The 16874-nt window shown below is 43.3% G+C and overlaps 2 protein-coding genes across 3 annotated transcripts in view; one reads left to right on the top strand and one right to left on the bottom strand.

The window, feature by feature from the left end:
• Positions 1-12527, top strand: part of LOC120034665 (microtubule-associated protein tau-like) — a 39283-nt gene extending 26756 nt beyond the window's left edge. Inside the window, exons 9-12 of the mRNA XM_038981265.1 lie at positions 4688-4769; positions 4948-5054; positions 8759-8926; positions 9540-12527. Of these exons, the coding sequence (XP_038837193.1) occupies positions 4688-4769; positions 4948-5054; positions 8759-8911 (342 nt within the window). The 3' untranslated portion in view covers positions 8912-8926; positions 9540-12527. The remainder of the gene's footprint in view (positions 1-4687; positions 4770-4947; positions 5055-8758; positions 8927-9539) is intronic.
• Positions 12528-12682: 155 nt separating this feature from the next.
• Positions 12683-16874, bottom strand: part of LOC120034655 (KAT8 regulatory NSL complex subunit 1-like) — a 73635-nt gene continuing 69443 nt past the window's right edge. For both annotated transcript variants that reach the window (XM_038981254.1, XM_038981246.1), the window contains exons 13-15: positions 16644-16756; positions 15584-15866; positions 12683-15370 (exon numbers count right to left, since the gene is read on the bottom strand). In XM_038981254.1, coding sequence (XP_038837182.1) covers positions 15113-15370; positions 15584-15866; positions 16644-16756 — 654 coding nt within the window. In that variant the 3' untranslated portion in view covers positions 12683-15112. The remainder of the gene's footprint in view (positions 15371-15583; positions 15867-16643; positions 16757-16874) is intronic.

The following is a 16874-nucleotide window of genomic DNA, read 5'->3' as shown; positions in this document are numbered from 1 at the left end:
AGCCCAAATATCTTTGAGATACTGCATTAACTTCTGGTCACCGCCATTTGTCCCCTTAAAGCTGAGTGTTTTCATCGTTTTCAAAGACGCAACTTTCAAAGCAGATTCCTCATACAGTTGCCCTTTACAGATTCAATCCACACTGGGCTAGCTTAAATGCAAGCATTGTGATTTGATCTGCATTTCTACCCAATACAAATCAATTCCAACACAATACACTAAAGTTTCCAACATCTGTTCAAAACCTAGACTATTCTAGAATATGAGAATTGCTGACCTTATCGTATCACAAGCAACCCAGTCCCCCTCACCAATAAAGCTATTGTTTCTCTCAATGAGTCACGGTTACAGACCAATCAGACCAGAGTGGATGGTGCAGCGTAGTGTACTTACTGTCAGCAGCACAGGTCTGTCAACCAATGTCTTCTCATTGAGCTGACTAAATGCTTTACAGTAATGGAATGTGCACGTCAGACGTCATTAAATCTGGCTTTGGATTGATACAGTACAGCCTTAGTATACAGACCTGAAATGAGATGACCCAGAACGATGAGGGACTTACTATGATTAAATGTGCGCTCAATAGAACTCTCCACAAAACGATATGACAAAGTATGAGGAAAGATCCAGCGAAGTATAATTAATGAATCTATTTGATTTCTATGGGCTGATGGGTATTTTCACCAGGTTTATCTACCAGGTTTATCTCTCGGGACTATTGTGTGCTTTGGCATTCCCTAAAAAGAGAATGATCTGTTAGATAAATGATTTGAGTTTATGTTTTGTACTGTATGTACACAGTGGGCCCTGGCACAGCGGGGATACAATAAGCCCGATTAGACCAATAGAAAAGAGTAGACCAGAGTAGCATCTGAGACTAAATCTTACTTGCTTCAACTTTCTGCAGAGGGCAACACAAAAACCACCCAGAAAGCCGAGATAAAGGCCTAATCAATCTCTTTAGAAGCTTTGATTTCATTCAACTGCAATGGGACACTGGTTTAAGGTTAGGGCTTGGCAGGGACTGTTGCGTAGCACCTTGGCCCCTTTGAGTCCCTGAAAACGGATGCATGGGTAAGGCATTACAGGAGGCAGGGCATCCTTGCCTGGAGATGCTGTTGCCAAGTTTGTGTTTTTGGTCCGTCTGCCCTAGATCTGTCTCCTCAAATGTGTCTCCAATAACCTGTGTGATGCACCCCAATGGCTCTTGTAGTCTCAAACTCTCCAAGTCCAATACACGGTTCAGTGTCTTGAGCTGAAAACCTCGACATCAGTGCTGGTTGCTACCTTGCATGACATGGATGACGTGAATGCAGTAGTGATGCGACAAAGTAGAACGTCATTGACTTATAATGGTGGCATGGTTCTCCTGGTTGGTGTACGACCGCGAGCATGCAGTCCCGGCGGGCAAACTTTGGGGGTGGTCAATCCATAATGACGTCACTTTCTGGTTCTAAAAATGTCCGATTACAACCAGTTGAAAATCACCATCTCGTTTATGACAATATCAAGATGTCTGGGAAAGAGGTCATATTCCGGTCCGTTAATTTGTTAAAGGTGTCTTTTAGTTAACCAAGACATCGACAAACATTTATTATAATCAGAATACAACCTATGGCGTCGCAAAAGACAGAATGACGTTGACCGTTGCAACCAGTTTTGCCCGCTGGGCTCAACCTGAATACTGTCAATTGTGATATTAACCTCCCAACTCATTGTCCCCTCCGCCACCACCCGTCAACCTCTCTAAATCAATATTGTCTGGACTATATAGTCTACAAATCAAGACAGCATGGCATTAGGGAAACCACTGTATAACTATGAAGTATTTGTTTATATAGGCCATAACTAGTGACCTCTAATGTATTACTGGTGCTGTCTCAGTAGAGATGTAAGATTCAACTCTTACAACAGAAATGATGAGGCCAGTTTATTTTATAGTGGTACTGGTAAATGGATAGTGATTGGGCTGCACTGAGTTGGATGTGGCTGCAGCGTTGCAGTCCTGCTGTAGTCGTGTCTATCTGCTTGGAGAAACAGGGCTGGGCTTCTGTTCTGTGTGTAGAGAATAATGTGATGAAAGCCTGTATCTCTATGCAGCACTGACACCACCATGTGTCTGTACTGCGTAAATACATGCTCAAACTGCATACCAGCAAATCGCTGTGTGTTTGGATGTGTATATGTTTGTGTGTATGTAAACAAGTGGGGTATGGCTGATTTTTTTTTTTTTCTTCTCCAGCAATATTCATTTAAACATATAGGCCTATTGTTTTATTTTTTTCATTTTATTCATCAGAGTAAACCTATTTTGCTTAGGTTGCTTTGGGGATCTGATTTTGTCTAGATTGTCGTGTAGACTTGTTTTAAATCATGGATGGAGTGATTTTATGAGACCTCTGGTCATTTGAATTTCATATTCATAAACTCTGCAAAAAAAAAGAAACGTCCTCTCACTGTCAACTGCGTTTATTTTCAGCAAACTTAACATGTGTAAATATTTGAATGAACATAAGATTCAACAACTGAGATGTAAACTGAACAAGTTCCACAGACATGTGACTAACAGTAATGGAATAATGTGTCCCTGATCAAAGGGGGGGTCAAAATCAAAAGTAACAGTCAGTTTCTGGTGTGGCCACCAGCTGCATTAAGTACTGCAGTGCATCTCCTCATGGACTGCACCAGATTTGCCAGATCTTGCTGTGAGATGTTACCCTACTCTTCCACCAAGGCACTTGCAAGTTCCCGGACCCTCCGATCCAACAGGTCCCAGACGTGCTCAATGGGATTGAGATCTGGGCTCTTCGCTGACCATGGCAGAACACTGACATTCCTATCTTGCAGGAAATCATGCACAGAACGAGCAGTATGGCTGGTGGCATTGTCATGCTGGAGAGTCATGTCAGGCTGAGCCTGCAGGAAGGGTACCACATGAGGGAGGAGGATGTCTTCCCTGTAACGCATAGCATTGAGATTGCCTGCAATGACAACAAGCTCAGTCCGATGATGCTGTGACACACCGCCACAAACCATGACGGACCCTCCACCTCCAAATCGATCCCGCTCCAGAGTACAGGCCTCGGTGTAACGCTCATTCCTTCGACGATAAACGCGAATCCGACCATCACCCCAGGTGAGACAAAACCGCGACTCGTCAGTGAAGAACACTTTTTGCCAGTCCTGTCTGGTCCAGCGACGGTGGGTTTGTGCCCACAGACCAAGTGTAACAACACCTGCATAGGATTGGTACATCCGAACATCACACCTGCGGGACAGGTACAGGATGGCAACAACAACTGCCCGTTGTTGCCGGTGATGTCTGGTGAGGACCTGCCTTACAACAGGCCTACAAGCCCTCAGTCCAGCCTCTCTCAGCCTATTGCGGACAGTCTGAGCACTGATGGAGGGATTGTGCGTTCCTGGTGTAACTCGGGCAGTTGTTGTTGCCATCCTGTACCTGTCCCGCAGGTGTGATGTTCGGATGTACCAATCCTATGCAGGTGTTGTTACACTTGGTCTGTCACTGCGAGGACGATCAGTTGTCAGTCCTGTCTCCCTGTAGCCCTGTCTTAGGCGTCTCACAGTACGGACATTGCAATTTATTGCCCTGGCCACATCTGCAGTCCTCATACCTCCTTGCAGCATGCCTGAGGCACGTTCATGCAGATGAGCAGGGACCCTGTGCATCTTTCTTTTGGTGTTTTTCAGAGTCAGTAGAAAGGCCTCTTTAATGTCCTAAGTTTTCATAACTGTGACCTTAATTGCCTACCGTCTGTAAGCTGTTAGTGTCTTAACAACCGTTCCACAGGTGCATGTTCATTAATTGTGTATGGTTTATTGAACAAGCATGGGAAACAGTGTTTAAACCCTTTACAATGAAGATCTGTGAAGTTATTTGGATTTTTACGAATTATCTTTAAAAGACAGGGTCCTGAAAAAGGGACGTTTCTTTTTTTGCTGAGTTTATATATTTAAAAAAAAAATATTTAGCAATTTACTTCGATAAACATTTGATCAGATATATAGATTATAAAAGTGTTGTTTTCATGAATGTCAGTCATTTTGTGATTACTTTCATCCTCCTGATCATCAGGTATCTTGTCTCGCTTCTCGTGGGGGAATGTGTAGTAGAGAATATTCCTGTAAAAATTCAAACGAAAAGGTGAAAGGCTGGTAATCCAATCATCTAATCAAATATGTGTCCTTACATACATGGCGCCGGTTAAACTGGGTTAGAAGACAGCATTGTATCGTCATAGTTTCTAGAGATGTAATGAAACATCTTTGCATTGTACCCAAGAGGGCCTTTGCATCCAAATTTGAGACCTAGTTGTCTCATTTAGATTCAAATTTCACCATTATGGCCTGATTTTTGATAACGATGACTGAATTCCCTGAAATATTCTAGCTATCTTTTCATTTTTAAGGAAATTCTCATGTGTGGGTGCAATAGAATAACCCCTTTCCCTTTTTCCAACCAATATCTATTAAGGACAATGCTAGAAGCAAGTCTATTCAGGAAGCCATTCATGGTGGTGTCCTTGCATGTGACTGATGCTGACTCATTCTAGATTGGCTCTCTGTATTCTGCCTCCTCGCATCGCCCAACAATGACCACTCCTCTGGTCTGATTCTATCTATTGTCTGATGATCTCCTTTGTTTCTCCCCATTTGCCATATCCAGGTTCAAATTACTCACAAAAAGATTGACCTCAGCAACGTACAGTCAAAGTGTGGATCGAAGGCCAACATTCACCACAAACCAGGTAACTTACGTACAGAATCAAACCTTACAGTGACTGAAATGAAACAACATGCAACAGAGATACCCTGCTCTAACATGGACTACGGTTGAGGCTATTGGTGGTTTATACTCAGCCATATCAACAAATAGTTTTATTTTATTTGTGTTGAATAACCTTGAATGCCGCTTGTCTTCATTAGGTGGAGGCAATGTGGAGATCAAATCCGAGAAGATGGACTTCAAGGTGCAGTCTAAGATTGGGTCCATGGACAACGTTGGTCATGTGGCTGGAGGTGGCGGGCGGAAGGTAAACAGACTCACTATCACTAATGTCCGAATTGACTCGCACGTCTTTCAAAAACAATACTTTCATGTTTCAATCTTTCAAAAAAAACAACTGTACAAACCTATTACAATCAATTACTCATTTCTATTCTGAAACACTGAATTATTCTGCCCGAATTCTGGAGACAACAGTCTGCACACAATTCATTGCTAATATTCTCTCTGGCTTCAAATCTCTGAAATCTAAACTAAATGATCACTCTTCTTGCTTGGCAAACTCTTCCTCTAGCAAACTGAGCATGCCGTGAAACTTGCTTGTAAACATTTCTAAAATGTCACGCAAAAGAGCGATTAACACAGAGTCACAACTAGGCCTCTCTCTCTGCATTTGCCAATAGGCATACGCCTGAGTGTGTCATGTACTTACAAAAAGTTTTTTTACAAACACTTTTTTATATCAATATTTCATATAAAGCCTAACAATAGATCATAAATACATTTATTGCAAATACAAACTTCCCTCAAGGTAACTGATCGCTGTTAAAACAAACTCTACCACACATAGTACATGAAGGCCAATTTTAAACTCAATACAGTAAGCAACTGTGGCAGTATTTCCCCTCATCTCAGCACCCAGAATCAAATCAGATACTCAATATTTTAATTGTTAAGCCTATATCAAGAGATTATATTTTCCCTTGCAATGGCAACTCTGGCGACCCATTCTCCTGCTCTCCTTCCTCTTCTCTTTGCCCAGCATGTTTGGGTGGCAGCACCTCCTCTCATTTAGCCTGTGTACCAGTCTCTTTAGCTAATCCACTCCATGTCATGTGCCAAAGAGAGTGGCCTTTCTGCCATCTTCAAATATGATCATTCTATCATTAATGAGCTTGAGGAGAACGGAGGATTTGATCCTGATTCGATCACCCTTAGAGCTATCCTCCAATCACAACTATTATGCAAATATTGGCACTTTTTAGTCTCCACAGAACACGTGAGTAGGGTCTATCTGCAGACCGCGTACTAAATGCCGCGCCCACTACATGCTGCACCCACAACGCCCCTCTTACTACATGCCACGCCCACTGCCATTAAGGCTAGGACACCGGCAGTTGAGAGGAACACACTTGTTTGAAATGGAAAAGCGTTGCGGTAGCTATTGATAAAGAAGAACATCAAGACGAAGCAGCTGCTTAACAAGTGGGATGCACTGTTGAGCGTTACATCCCGAGGGGTTTGTGCTGATTGTATGGAGATTGTGACAGCCGGTTAAATGGCGTCCCTTGACAAGGCAAGAGCAAGACGTATCTCAGGAGAAGTGCAGTATTATCAGAAGGAGAGTTATACTTGGAATATGGAGGGGAAAAGAGAGGCAGAGGAGGTCTAAGAGAGAGGGGGAGGAAGGAAGAGGGTGAGCTTGAGTTGGTTAAAAATAGCTGGGAAAAAGGAGATGGTTTGTTAAAGAAGAACGGTAGAAAGTGTAGGCAGAGGGAGCTGAAGGGCGACGTATCAGAGGTGGTAGGTGTGGTCAAGTTCTCGGAGCACCGAGGGTCAGGATAAAGATGAGTCTGTGACAGTAGGAGTGACGTTTTTGGAAAAATTTGACCTTTTCTTTTTTGTTGATCCATTTGAGGTTTCAGGGTGGGTGAAAACAGAGTTGGGTGCTGTGGAATCGGGTAACCAGAAGTGGTCTTGTGATAATTCTATGTGTTTCTGCTGGTCAGAGGGAGCAGGCGCTCTGTGTTAAACGAATGGGGGCAAGAGATATGAATTGTTTTGTTCTCAAGAAAAGGGTGCCATTTAGTAGTGAATACTGGGGTAGCGGTAAATGTGAACGCCGATCAACTGGAGGGGAAGATTCTCGGTGGTTGATGCTCATCGTTTGGTGCGACGCAAAGACAGGGTGGCGCGAGTGGAGAAACAGAAGAGTCATTGTCTGTTCTTTTGAGTTTTGATGTTGAGTCTTTACCCGACAAAGGGATGTTAGGATATATAAGTCGTCCCGTACGAGCTTTTGTGCCGACTACATTACATTGTTACAGGTGTCAAGCTTACGGGCATGTGGTAGCAGTGTGTAGGAGGAAGGTCCTAAGTGTGAGAAGTGTGCAGAAAGGCATGAGACAAAGGAATGTGTAGTATTGGGGAAAGTAGTGGTATGTGTTAATTGTAGGGGTGACAATGGGGCTGGGGGATCAGAAATGTCCCGTGCGAGAGAGGCAGGTTGAGGTTTCCAGGGTTAGAGTAGTGCAGAAGTTGTCATATGCTGAGGCAGTGAAGAAAATGGAGGAAGATGGGTCAAGGGGGAGGGATCCTGAGAGGAGTGGTGTCAGTAGTAGATCAGTACAGAAGGATAAACCAACAAGTGATATATGTTTCCGTAAGATTAGATTATGGGATGGAATGTAAATCGCAGAAAATAGAGGTGGTGGCAGCTGCAGAGAGGTATTTGGGTGTGCGAGACTTGACATCAGAAGAGTTACAGGGTGTGTTGAGTGGTGGTGTCCCATCCTTTCAGCCTGAAGTAGGACTAAATAGATTTAAATAGTGGAGTATGGTATTTATTATTATTTGTGAGTGTAGTGTTAGATGGTCGGGTATTAGTATATATATTTTTTAATTAGAAAGGAAAAAATTATTAAACTAAGTATAAGGGACGTCAGTCTATTAGGTGGCGGTAATCCAACATTTATTGGATGCCAACCCCCGTTAAACCTCAAAGAAAACACTGGCAGTTATTTTAACTTTACGGCGACGGTAATCACTACTCGGTAGTGCCACACAAGAGTTGGGTTGGCTACACTAGCCGTAATGCTGTAACGTTAACAGAACTGCGGGAAAGCAGTGCTCGGCAAGCGGGGGAGAATGACACTGTACCGGTGTTCTAGTGAGCTAGCTACTTCCCTTGCCATATCGTTATCAGAACTGCAGGAAAACAGTACTCGGCAGGCGGGGTCGAAGGACACTGTGTACCGGCCCTCTTCTTATGTGGGGTTTTTCGGCGGTTGGCATCCAACGCTGGTGCATTACCGCCACCTACTGTGCTGGAGTGTGTGCCAGAGACAGCGCTAGCAGTTGCAATGGCAGTGGGCGTGGCATGTAGTAACCGCAGTCTGCAGATGACATTATTGTAACACATTGGTATCCGGTTGCTGATCAACCGTTTTTGTTTGTCGAGAAGAAACTAGTCTGTCAAAATTTGCTAGCTCATGTTTAAATTCTCAAACTAAATATTGCAATTCCAACCACAAAATTATTTTAAGCCTCAAAATACAACTAAATATTTTTTTTAAACTTTGTTATTCATTATATTTTCAAGGATCCACATGTTCTCATGGAAAATAATGTTATTTCCAACAACCAATGAGCAACTCCACCGTATATTTGAATGTTGAGATTGCTGAAAGGACAGTCTCCTTGGCAATGACAAGGAGTGGAATGTTAGCTCAAGACTGGTAACGTTACTCAGACTACCTTTAATTTTCACTCTGATTCCAAGCTGGCACTGCAGACCAATCTCTTGCTTATTTTTGTTCTTTCTTTTCGTTTTTAAACAACTTTCATGTATTTCGTTTTTTTTGTTGTACAGACTCTTTCATTCATTTATTTATTTTATATGTAATTTTTTCATTTGATTTATTTTGTTTGATTTGTTTGTTACGTTTGATTTGTTTTGTTTAACACCAACGCATGTTTTCCGTCCATACTGGGTGTGGTATCCACCCATAGAGAGAGAAGGGGAAGGAAGCCGAGAGGGTTTCTGGAGAAGGAGACACCTCCCTAAATAGGGAAGCTCCTATCCCAAGCTCTACTGGCCCCTCCACTGATCCCCCTCAGTCGCCCCGTTCTGAACACAGCCCAATCGAGGGGGCGTCCTGGTAAAGCTAGAAGTCTCCAGTAAGTACACAATGTCTTACTTCAGACCAAAGTCGCCAAAATTGTCCAGTCAAGTGGACGGATCAAGCCACAGCAGAGATACTCAACCTTGAAATGAAGGCCTATATTCCCCCTTAAAAAACATGCACGCACCCACACATGCATGCACATGTGCAGCCAAACACACACCCACCCACACAGCATGTCCATAGGACTCCACACACTATCAATAGGGAAATTGTATACATGTAACCACAAGAGGGCATTAACACAAAGTCAAGAGCCTTTCAAACTGCAGCATCACTGGTCTTTTGTGATATGCACAACCTCTGTTCACCATTCTACATTCTGATGTCATCACATAGAAAGTATAATACTGGATTTGCGCTGATTTGACTTCCACTCATCCCATGTCCAGATTAAGCCTAGTCCTGGACTAGAATACACATTTAATGGAAATTCTCCATTTAGAATTAATTTTAGTCCAGGACTAAGTTTAACGGGAAACCTGGCCCCGAAGGTTTACACAGACACAATCCATGAATGATGCATAATTACACATGAAAGATTTGGCTCATCACTGTAGGTGCCCTTGCTCGCCATTCACTAAATGTATCAATCTCCACTCCTGCAGATTGAAAGCCACAAACTGAGTTTCCGTGAGACGGCGAAAGCCCGCACCGACCACGGAGCGGAGATTGTCCCCGTGGAGATAATCGCAGGCGGCTCACCCGCCCGTCTTCTCAGCAACGTGTCGTCCCCTGGCAGCCAGAACATTACAGACGCGCCGCCGCTATCCATGCTAGCCGACCAGGTCTCCGCCTCCCTCGCCAAGCAAGGCCTGTGATTCGACCACGTCCCTCCCTGAAAAAGCATTGTAGGTTACCAAGGGAACCAACCACGTGATAAAAAAGAGAAACGAAGAGAAAAAGAAGCACCTCACTGAGTCTCCCTTCCTCCTTGAAATTCAAAGTCGCTCGCAGGATTTGCCGACCGGGGATATCAGTCAGGGCAAAGTGGTCCGTTAATGAACAGCTTATGGTCTTGATAGTTAGATAGACACAGGTAATGAAAACATATACGTGAAAGAAAAGCAACATTATTCTACACCCATAAAAACGCAGCCAGGCCTTCTTATAAAGACATTTACCCTACTTTCCATTTACAGTGCAATTAATTGGGCTGCTCAATTCGAACGCAACTGCTCGCATGAAAATATTGCACATTACTTTGCTTATTGCCATGCAGTGGATGTTTGCATTTGCTCATTTAAGCCTTAAAATGTGAAGTAGCCAAAGACTCAAATCTTTTCTCAACTAGAAAAGATCAGCTAAATTAAAGTGACACTGTACTATACCATTCAAATGATACTAAGTGCCAAATAGACTGTTGCCCTTTCGTGCTTAAAACATTAAAACACTCCGATATTCCCCAGTTGAGAAATCCGCGAAGATTTATTTACGGTATAATGAAATTCGAACGTTGTCGTAAACAGTTGCTGTGATGTAATGAAAAGCGTGTGACTCTGCCTTTGAGATGATTAAAGTAGACATTGTTTGTGAAATTATAAAATAAACAATTTTCATGAGAAGGACAATTACAAGTCTATTACCCAGAATATTTAACTTAAGAGTTAAAGCCCATGGCCCGTTCAAAACATTTCAAGGAGGATCCCATTGCTGAGCAATTGAAATCAATTAAGTAATCAATTAATTATGGAGTAATGGAGCTACATTGTGCATATGTCAATCAATTGGATAAGATTGCTAATTTGAAGTTGAGGGGTTTTTGTGTGTATGGTATAGTCTACGTGCCGATATTTTGGTGGTATATCACCAATCCTCACCAAGTTTCTTCTCAGCAGTGTGTCTGAATCTGAGTACCTCCCCGTTGATTTCTAGAACGGAAATCCATTCTAGACCATCTGTTTGGTCCAGAGCCAGAACACACCTGGGTATAGGGGCGTTATGAAATTGTCATTGGCTTTGATACTCTGATTGGTTAGAGATGATCCAATTGCTGATTACTTTGTTTTGTACAACACCCCTTATTTTGACGTCAACAAACGACTTGAACGATGGCTGTCTCAGACTGCAGTATGTAGGAATGATTGAGCAGCGGAAGAATTCAGTTTGAGTGGTCAGGCAATAGAAATGCCACTGCATACCCACAACACACATGCCTAGACAAGTCTCAATTTTACCTGCATGAAATTCAAAGCCTGATATAGGATGTGCTCCAAATCTCTACCCTACTCCAAAAGTGTGCACTTGCACACTCCCTCTGTCAAAGATGACCAAATGACCACCCCCTACCTACCCACAGCGCACTACTTACGTAGCGAATTTTAACTAAAGTAAATATTTCTTCGCAATGACAGAGCACTCTTTTTTTACGCTGTAGATCAAACCTTATGTTGCGCACTTTCTTTCCTACTAGTAGCCCTATTCTGTGGATGTAAGACATATTAAACTGCTATTTACGAATGCTTGTAGATGCACCTGCTGACACCCTGCTATTATTTTTTTATACTCCCGACCCTCACGATGCATTCTTGTGATTGAAGGTAGTTTTTACACACTGAAGTTCTCAAGTTGACCACCACTACATGGGTGTGAATGATAACTGGCTGGCTTTCCTCCTCATTCCTCATGGTCAACATGAACATTATGTACTGTGCTGAAAATATTTTAAAAGGGGGTTAAGCGGATATTAATTGTTACGATTGAACAAATCTATTCAAGGTAAGACATGTAAGCATATTAACTACCGAAAGCCCCCAAAATACTCAAATCAAATGTTATGTCACATGCTTCATAAACAGGTGTAGACTAACAGTGAAATGTTTACTTATGAGCCCTTCCCAACAATGCAGAGAAAAATAAGGAATAAATACACAATGATTAACGATAACTTGGCTATATACATGGGGTACCAGTACAGAGTCGACGTGCAGGGGTACAATGAAATTGAGGTAGATATGTACATATAGGTAGGGATACTAAGACTGATATTCACGTTAATCCACATATCCGTTTAGACCGTTTTAGAAAAGGTACCATAAAACAACCCTATGCACCTTGTGTGGTGAATGATGTTCCGTAAAAGTGGAAGGCTGTTTTTTCCAAGTTAGTATTTTATTTCGAAGCTGAAAATTGAAATGTCATGTCACTCTTCTAGTTTTTCCCAGGTAACCACATACAGTAAATTAATCTGAGTGGTTTACTATTCTGAAAGGACAGCATAACCTCATTTTATTCATTAAACCTTTTAATGACTGACATTTTAAGCAAACTGGTAATTGTACTGTAATTAAATCTGTTGCAACAAGAGGGGAAGAAAGTTGGTGCAAAGGGTGTTTAGGATTTAAGGGAAGGAAAAGGGTAATTTGGGGCTTTTCAGTGTAGTAAATAACTTTTCCCTTTTGCCTCATAAAGGGAACAATGATACAAGTTAACTAGCTTCTCTCCTCCCCATGTCCCGTTTTGTTTCTCCTTCTCTTCTGAGTTTTTATTTTTGACAGTCGTGATTGTCCTTGTGATGTGCATTTTATTAATATTTGGTTTACACTGATACTTGTTGCTGTAAACGTGGATTAGGAAATAAAGTCAGTATTGGAACAGCAATGTTAAAGGTTTCTTCTTTCCATTACATTTGTGAAGTGTTTCAAAGAATGACAGGGGTATTTCCTGTCACACTGACCTTGTTTGTGAAATATGCAAGGGCTTTACACATGTAGAACTTACAAGCTCATAGGGAACACAAGGACACAGTTGATACAATATAATTCACTTTTATTTTGAGAAGAACACGCTGCCTGCCGGTCGGATTCGTCAATCCATAAACTTTTTTTTTTTGCCTCTGCATAAAGTGTTCAATATAGTGTACTTGCCGTGGCTTCTCCCTATACAATCAGGACAGCTACAGCCTGAACATCAAACACAGTTAAATTATTTACAAAATATACTCTTTTTGTACAAACTATTACATGCTAAAGGATATACCAGACTCACCCACCCCCATTCACCACGTTGGAAATTCTAAGTACGAAAAATAGCCCAGACAATACAATATCGGCTTTTCAACGCTAGTCAAACCCTATTGTACATCGAAACAGTTTCTGCCTGGTGGGTCCTCCGATCCCCACTCGCAGACTGAAAACCGTAGTGGATAGGCGGGGACTTCTGTGAGGAAAAAGGGATAGGCATCGATGGTCCCTAGAAATAGAGTCCGGTTTGTCTTCCCGTCGGTCTGGACAGACAGACTCCCGTGGGAGAATTATTCACCAGGGAAGGCCTCACATTACCTCCTCGAAATGAGACAGCAGAATCAAGGAAGGTGGAGACAAAAAGGCTCAACTGAACAGTGATGTGAATGAACTCATGTCATGATTCCATACTAGCGGTAATTGGAACAAGAGCAGGGCATTGGTTGAGGCAGGCTTACGTTTAGCTAACTAACATGTGGTTTTGACTGGTGGGGCAGAGCATGAATCAGACGCACAAAGTGACCAAGTAGAAACGGCCAGGCTCAAATTGACTCCAACTGAAAGCCCTACATAGCCTCCTGTATGGGTGATGGCCACAGCCTTCTGACTTAGTGACTCAAACATGAGGCTTTCTGTACAATACTCCACCTCATCTGCAGAGAGGGACAAAGCAGGGGATGCTGGGAACCAGGGCAGCTGATGGCAGATCTGGGCCGTGTTCAGTAGGTACCAAAGGAATATAACGGGCAGGGATTACCTGGACTTGTCCACCATTTCAGAACATTTTGTTTGCTCTAATGAACACAACCCATACTTAGTTTTGTTTTGCATGAAAATCATTTGACTTCACCAACATGACATTTGAACCTCCAATAAGACTCAGAGCTTGAGTGATTTTAATCCAATTGTGGAAATGCATTGACAATCCAACAGGTACATTGACATCTGCCATGTGCAATTCCGGACACAGGACCGAGACAAATTAGGTACATTTACATATTTTTGTCTCATGTTTTCTTTTACGATACCGAGTGACATGAAATTGCATGGCAATTATGCATTACAAGCTGGAAACATTGCATCGGATGTGAACTACTGCAACCTGTGTCAATAGCTAGGGTATAGAAATGTAAAGTGGAGCGAATAATGAAGGGCCTTGATCCAAGATGAAGCCAAAATACTACATTCAAAAACAGAGGAGCTTTCTTTGTAATTGGAGCCCGACTGCACGCTTTTAGTGATTTCTTGCACATTATCCAAACCAAAAATCAGAAAAGCGTGAAATAACAGCACGCACACACACCACATCGAAAATGAAGACAGAAATCCAATATGCACACAGTTGAACAAAGACACTGAAATCAACTCCATTTCTACATTCCTATGTAGGAGAGGTGATGTGTTTTTTTTCTGCCGTTTATATTAGTTAACATATCCACATGATTATTTATTTGCTTCACTTTGGCTTGGCTGATTGAATGATCTATTCAAACTAGTGTATGTGTAATCTCATATTGAGGGTGGTGTTACTTGCTGTGCTCATTTTATACACCGCCCCAACAACCACTTGTGCTATCAGTCTATGTGACGGGGTTGAAAGGAAATATATTATTAAACCTATATGTAGAAGACAACTATACCAATGTAGACAAACAGAGAGGAAAGAAAAGCAGATGGAAAATAGCAAACTGATAACTACTACAGCTCTGTGAAACAAGTGCATAAAGGAACATGTCAGATTCTCTGGGGAGGGACTAATATTATTAGGTTGATTCAAGGGGGCAACATAACAAGCTATGACAACAAGGCATTGCTGTTTTACTCACTCCATTTTACACTGACATGGGGTGGGGAATAGAAAGCTACAAAGGTACACACACTGCCTGAGTGGCTGCTTAGCGCTCAGCCCATTGGCCCAGAAACAGGAAGCAACTCTATGTCCTGCTCATCACAAATTCAGCTTTCAGTCTAATTTCTCTCCTTTTTTCCCCATTTACTTTTATATATTTGTTCATTTCGGTGACCAAGAAAAGAAAGAACAAAACTGATTTCTAATGGGGGTCTCTGTCTATGTTCACTAAAAACTGTGAAAGAATTTGACTGATGTTTGAATATCAAACAACAGGAGTCCATTATTCCATTGTTGATGTAGTTCTTGTTTAGAGTCTTGTGAAAAAAAAAAAAAAGTGTTGAGTCCTTTATGCGGGGAGAGCCTTCGTTCATCGGTGGGAGGGTCTGGTGAGAGTGGTGGTGGCGGAGGGGGCTTTCTGCTTGCTGCTGTCGTCAGGGGGAAGCGGCGAGGGGGGACCCCCGGTGTCAGACTCCGATCTGGACGAGCCCGTCTTGCAGCCGGAGATGTGGCGCATGGTTCTGTAGGGGCGCTCCTCGGCGTTCCCTGGCTGCTCCTCGGGCTCCGGCGGCGGGTCGTTCTCCAGAGGGAAGCTCCTCCGTTCCCACGGGTGTACTGGGATGGGAACCTGGATAGGAAACTCACGTCAGACTGGACACAGGGCTATCACAAAGATTATCGGTCTGTGTATATTTATACACAAAGGGCTGGTGCATTCTCATACATATATCCCTACAATCTGCCATAGTATTCACAAAGATGGCATGCACACCGATTAAACACCTGACGTGTGTGTGAACGTGTGTATAGTACGAAAGCGTATGTGCTATGAGGAGCCTACCAGTTCTTCGTAGGTGCCGTCAGGCGTGGAGCAGCGCGTGTCTTCGTTGGAGAGCAGGCGGTAGGAGTCCCTGGAGCCTATAGGGGTGTAGGAGTACCCTCCTGCTGTGTAACACCCTGGGGCATAAGGGTAGGACTGCAGGTCGGGGCTGGCCGGGGAGCAGGGGGAGGCGGCACTGACGTAGTCCTGCAGGGCGTGGAAGTGGGCTGTGTCCGGGGAGGAGGGGTTGTTGCTGCCCAGCAGGGGAGTGGTGCGACCGTCCGACCGGCCACTGACATATGAACTGGAAGGGGGGGGGGGGAGAGAGGGGAGTTAACTTGACATGAAGAACAGAAATGAAGTCTTCAGCTAGACTTCAATTGAACAGAAAGGAGAATAGCCTTAAGTAGAGAAACCTATCATCTAGATTCTAGAAGACCTAAGGTCAAATAGGGTCTGCTTATATTTTTCCTGTTTCACTGCATGTACAAGTGGGGTAACCTGTATGAGTGTGTGAATTATTATATATATTTTTTTAATGCATATCCAAACAGCCCCCGAGACACCCTCGGAGAGTGGGGTCAAGGCCAGCGATCACGGCGACGCTGGAGCAATTAGGGTTAAGTGCCTTGCTCAAGGGCACTGTCGGCAGATGTTTCACCTAATCCGCTCGTGGGATCTGAGAACCAGCGACCTGGCCCAACACTCTTAACCGCTATGCTATTTGCCAAGATGTTCCCTGTGCTGCACTGCAGTACAACATACTGGACCAGGCTATTTTAGGGAGAAACATCAGTGCAAACAATGTCAAGGTTCTGAGATAAGAGAATCACAATCAATATGCAGCTCAGAACCTTATCTCTGCTACAGACCACACCAAAAAAGACTCTGATTTCTGGATCAATAAAGAAATTAGAAAAACCTCCACATACACTGCTTATTGGAAAAACTATGGGGAGTGGGTGGATCATGTTGTGTGTGTGTGGGGGGGGGTGTCTTGAATTGGGGCAGCTCATGTTGCAGGGGTGTCTTCTTGCAACTCATATTGTGGGTAGGGGGTGTTTCGGTGTGTGTTACTGACCGGCTGCCTCTTCTCTTGGCGATGGCGCTGGCCGTCCAGCTCCAGCGGGAACGCTCCTGGTCCTCGCAGGACTGGTGCAGCTGGGAGAACGCAGTGTCTGTCAGGTCCTCAACCTGGAGGGAGGGCGAGAAATATCAGCCATCCAAGTTAGTGCTGTAACACTTGATGAACGCAGCTTGCTGTCAAACGTTGGTTTGGTTATTACCATTAAATGTATTGCATTAGAGCAGT

This window comes from Salvelinus namaycush, chromosome 3 (assembly GCF_016432855.1).
Source record: "Salvelinus namaycush isolate Seneca chromosome 3, SaNama_1.0, whole genome shotgun sequence".
In the NCBI taxonomy this organism is placed as follows: Eukaryota; Metazoa; Chordata; class Actinopteri; order Salmoniformes; family Salmonidae; genus Salvelinus; species Salvelinus namaycush.
This window is presented reverse-complemented; position numbering and strand designations above follow the sequence as displayed.